General features: G+C 40.5%; 1 protein-coding gene across 1 annotated transcript in view; it reads right to left on the reverse strand.

Annotated features, from left to right (window-relative positions):
- Positions 1-5000, reverse strand: part of LOC137984861 (alpha-1,6-mannosylglycoprotein 6-beta-N-acetylglucosaminyltransferase A-like) — a 23326-nt gene that overhangs the window by 10008 nt on the left and 8318 nt on the right. Inside the window, exons 8-9 of the mRNA XM_068832176.1 lie at positions 3425-3549; positions 2061-2176 (exon numbers count right to left, since the gene is read on the reverse strand). Coding sequence (XP_068688277.1) covers positions 2061-2176; positions 3425-3549 — 241 coding nt within the window. The remainder of the gene's footprint in view (positions 1-2060; positions 2177-3424; positions 3550-5000) is intronic.

Raw genomic sequence — 5000 nt, forward strand, 5'->3', positions numbered from 1 at the left:
ACGACTGCAGTGATTTTTTAGAATATATGAAATGTCATATCTTTCAGTTTAATAGACCTAATCGGCTAACTCAATGTTGTACCCAATTCAAACCCTTTGGGAATAAAACGTTTTGTTCCAGGTATTTCCATATCATTTACATATGAATGCTACATTATCATGCAAATACAACACACAAAGAATCTTAATCCCGGGAGATTTGAATTGGGTACAACATTGAGTTAGCCGATTAGGTCTATTGCGGAACGGACATGAAATGAAAGTAAAGGCGGGGGCAACATTTTCTTTGAACGTCCGTTCGACTTTGTCACACTAACTATGATTTTGTTGAACAGCGATGTTGAAACGGTTTGCTCCACCGTTTCAACCATGTTCAAACACGTTGAAATAAAAGTTGAAACGATGTTGAATGAGTTCAAAAGCGTTTAAACTTTGCTTGAACAACCATTCAACATTTCTTTTGTTTTTGCGAATGTTGAATGAAGATGAAGCCATTTGTCCCCCTTCGTTCAACATTAGGGAGCTTAAGCACGCGCGTTTTTGAGACGCGGACGGCAACCGGAAGACGACATTTCTCCAGCAAGGACAGTGGTGTCTCCCAGATTTTTATACGAATTGTCTCTAATGGAGAAAAGATACTTGGCAATTTAAATGTGGCTGTGTGAAGACAAGTTAAAAGGGAAAACAGCTCACTTCCGGTTGCCGTCCGCGTCTCAAAAACGGGCGTGCTTAAGCTGCCTATTGTTGGGTATGCGCGTGCTCAATAATCGGTCTCTCAATGACGTATCCATGGTAACGACCGCAGCTGCAGCCTGGGACTGAATACAAGGCCTCTAATCAAATCATGATGCTGATGATGTGTAGAAACCGTCACAGGGGGCCCACACAATCGGATGTGTAGCCGATCGTTATTTTACAGTAAATGTACTGGATTTATCGTTTACTTCACCTATAGCGATATATCGTTAACTATGTATGTAAATCAATGATAAATAAACGTTGAATTACCTTACCTGTGGTTTATATTCGTCCTTTTACCTCAAAAGCGGGTTTTTGAGCGATTTTGAATGAATTTGAGTTCGCCGTTGACTGTTCCATATATAAGAAGGAACAGTCAACGGCAAATTCATTCAAAATCGCTCAAAAAACCGCTTTTGAGGTAAAAGGACGAATATAAACCACAGGTAAGTTAATTCAACGTTTATTTATCATTGATTTACATACATAGTTAACGATATATCGCTACAGGTGAAGCAAACGGTAAATCCAGTACATTTACTATAAAATAACAATCGGCTACACATCCGATTGTGTGAGCCCCCTGTGAAACCGTTTGCCCACTCCAGCAGTCAACATCGTTCAACAAAATCGAAGGGATGTTGAAGCCAATGTTGAAGCCAGGCTCTTGCTCGGGCATTAAGATCATCGCAGTTGGATAAGCAACTTAAGCAGAAGAACCAGAACATCATGCAACTTACTTTAAATGCGGCTCAGTAAAACAAATCAAATGCTTTTCCCCAAAACGTTGAATGATAAGAAAGCTATCATTAACACCAAGAACGAGGAAATGTGGGCTTTACATCCCGTTCAGCGCAAATCTAAGCCTGACCGAGTTCATCACTACCAACCCTATGCTGGTCAACGAACTCAACTCGAGTGTTCTGTACCCATCGGTAAGATCCCAAAGTTAAAAAAAAAACAAGATTGCGGTCAACGTGTCTGGATTTGAAGAAGGGATTTGTTCCCAATGAACCTAACAAATAAACGCGAGTTCGCCATGCATGCGACCTTGCCGCTACTGTTTTCCAAACGGGAGAAACGTCACTCGTGTTTTATCAAAAATATCAACTGACTCCAGTCAAACAGGGCACAAAGCTCAACTGTATTATTATGCTTGTATAAGCAAAGGAAAAAAACTTTATTTAAGTGTCTAGCCTTCTGGAGCTGGAGCACTAATTTGACGGACACTGTAAACTGAAATCAACAAATTAACGCAAATCAAATGTTGGTATTTGAGGAGAGGGGAAAACCGGATTACTGGGAGAATTTACGCCACTTACTTTAAAGTCCCTCGCTGTATCTCCGTCGACAAATGTCATGGAAGATTTCGATGGCAATGTTTCATTTCGTAAACTTCTTACCGCGAATCCAAGGAAAGAGTTATCCGCTGACAATGCTGTTAAAAAAATATGGAGTAAAAATTAGTATGTATGTGCAGAATCCCAGTTAAGTAGCTTCTGGACAGTATTAGGTTTATTTTACATTGCAGGGGATGATTAACTTAAAACATCCATTGTGTTTATTTAGCTGTCGTCCAACTACCCTGGGTGCCAGAGGTTTTATTTTTCTTTCACGAGGAGCAGTTAATTGCGAACGGAGAGGTTTTGTTTTTCTTTCACCAAGACGGCTTCGGGTTTCGGTATCGCGACTTCATACCCAGGGTATCGTCCAATAGAAGAATGATAAATGATTCTCTCTAAATATGCAGATATGCTATTAATGACAGACTGACGACCACATTTGTCTATCGTTTCCGTCCCCCATTTACACTCTTTGATATCATGTTATCTTGCCACAGACACTTCTGTTCAGTCCGATATGGCGGGAGTCCAAATACCAGCGAAACACATTATTTAATATGTGAGAGGTTAGGGTTGTTCTAGGCAAGGAAAAGGTGGGAATTAATTGTTGTCGGTGAGAACGAAGCAACCATCCAGGGGCACCTAACTAGAATATAGTTCAAAACCACTTAATCATAGCATTGTTAAACGTATTTTAGTATTTAAACGGTAGATATAGGCATATTTTTATCCTCGAAAAATGTTCCATCTGTTGGGATTTCCTAGCTAAAAGTCTAGTGATCCGAAAACTATAGGGATCAAAACTTACCTTTCCGGAAGATTTCACCCAGAAAAAAGGCTCCCGAAAATTCTACGTGACCTTTTTGCGTAAAAATCCGTTAAAATGGGCAATTATACTATTTTTCAGATGTTCGAAAATCCTACGAAAGGCAGGCAAGCAAGAAATTTTACAACTAATGTTCCGAAAATTCTAGATCTCAAATCGTCTTCCGAACAGATATTTTCCGAAAATCGACGTTGGGTGCCCCTGACCATTGCTTCGCGCGAAAAGCAAACTATGAAATGGAGAGCAGAATATGTTTTTATTTTCAGGTCCCCACTGTGAAAAGTCCAATCTGTCTATCGAAGCAAGAAAGAGTCATGGCCGCAGCTTTTTTTCGTTCTGACAAAGGGCTAACGCTCGAAACGTCAGCTTTTAGAATCTCTGTACGGCGGCCAATTTACATTATCAACTCCGTTGATAAAACCAAATTTTTGTATACTACTTCCCCACCGACGCAGCACCACAGTTTCTTTAGAATCTACCCCCTTAATGCAGCTTTTTTAGTTCATCAGTAACTTACGATATTTGACTAGAAACTGTTTGAGATTCAGGTTCCAATTCCCCACTTGGGATTGATCGCCGAAGTTGCCTCTGTAGTTAAACTCGGCGTCCATACCAAACGGAGTCAAAACGCGGAGATAACAGCTGCAAAAATGAAGGAAATACAAAGACGACTTAGTTCAGTGCAGATAAGGCCCGTTTCAAACGTCACATTTCGCATGTGCCGAATCTAATGCAAATGAGCGAAAACAATAGATTTTTCTCATTTGCATTAGATTTGGCACATGTAAAGTTCGACGTTTCAAACGGGCCTAAGTATATAATGGAGTTTTTGGCTTTGTGACCCAAGATGTTTTTCAGTGGTTTTATATTTTATATTCCGCGCACGGGATTTTTCGTTGTTGCAACACTTCAGTCCAATGAGCCACGTTCGATATATCAATATTCACACATGACTACGAGGCTTTATGGTTAAATTTGAATATTATTTTGTTTAGAAATCTCCCTTGAGAATTGTGAGACAAAGAAAACAGAACTGAGCCGTGAAATTTGACCATAAAGTCTGGTAGCCATGCCTAAATATTGATTTATCGAAGTTGGCCTAGTACTGGCGGCAACTAGTTTGATTTTAAGTCACCGACTCTGGGGTCTGTTCCAAGAGTTAAGGTGTTTTAAATTTCCGAACCGTACCTTCTAATAACTCCAATGTAAACAAGGCATGGCAAGAAACACATCGAACTGACCTTTTGCTAACCACGACCGTACCGTTGACTTCAACTTGAAATAGAAAAAATGGACGCCATAATAAATGTAAAAGGACGTTCCCGCGTTTGACAGTCAACCAGGCAAGAAAATGATAAAAATGATGACGGGAGACTTCTTCAGGATCGATAGGGCTGGTCAGGAACATGAATTAAAACAACAGTTACGACAAACGCAACGACCACGAGACGCAAAATAATAAGTCGCTGACGCCACAAATTACATGCTTTGCACGCTACCCATGCTTCGCACGCTTTGCACGCTCTGCTCGTGCCGTCTACGCTTTTGTTCATTTCTTTGCTCTTGTGCGCAAAATGACTATGTGAAAGTTCCAAAACACAGTTTGGCGAGAACGTAAACACGTGAGGATGTGAGACATGGTTTGATCCTACTCTAAGTTGATGAATAATGAATGAAGCTAACACAGTTACAATTCAAGCCCCGCCGTTTTGATACTCGGGCCTTCGTCAGGGATCATCTAAGACAAAAACAAGAGCCCTCTTGCACTTCTAATAGGCATCTAAACGAAGGCGATAGCATCAAGATCTGCTATATTTGGAACCTTGGCACGCTAATGAGCCGGTGAGTTTAAAAGGACACTTGTTTCAGCCGCAGAGCACCCCTGATGATAAAGACAATTGCATGTGGAGACACTTAAACTTAAATCGTAGATTTGCAAGGTACATTCGATATTCTTCAAACCAGAGTAGCATCGTGCCATGAAGTCTGATTGTCCACTTGGCCCAGGCTGCTGGAAGCTTGATTAGCGCTCACCGTTGTTAAAAACTTCTAAGTTCAAACTGTTTTTAATTTCCGTTCATTACTTTATATTT

This window comes from Montipora foliosa, chromosome 14, assembly GCF_036669935.1.
Source record: "Montipora foliosa isolate CH-2021 chromosome 14, ASM3666993v2, whole genome shotgun sequence".
Lineage (NCBI taxonomy): Eukaryota > Metazoa > Cnidaria > Anthozoa > Scleractinia > Acroporidae > Montipora > Montipora foliosa.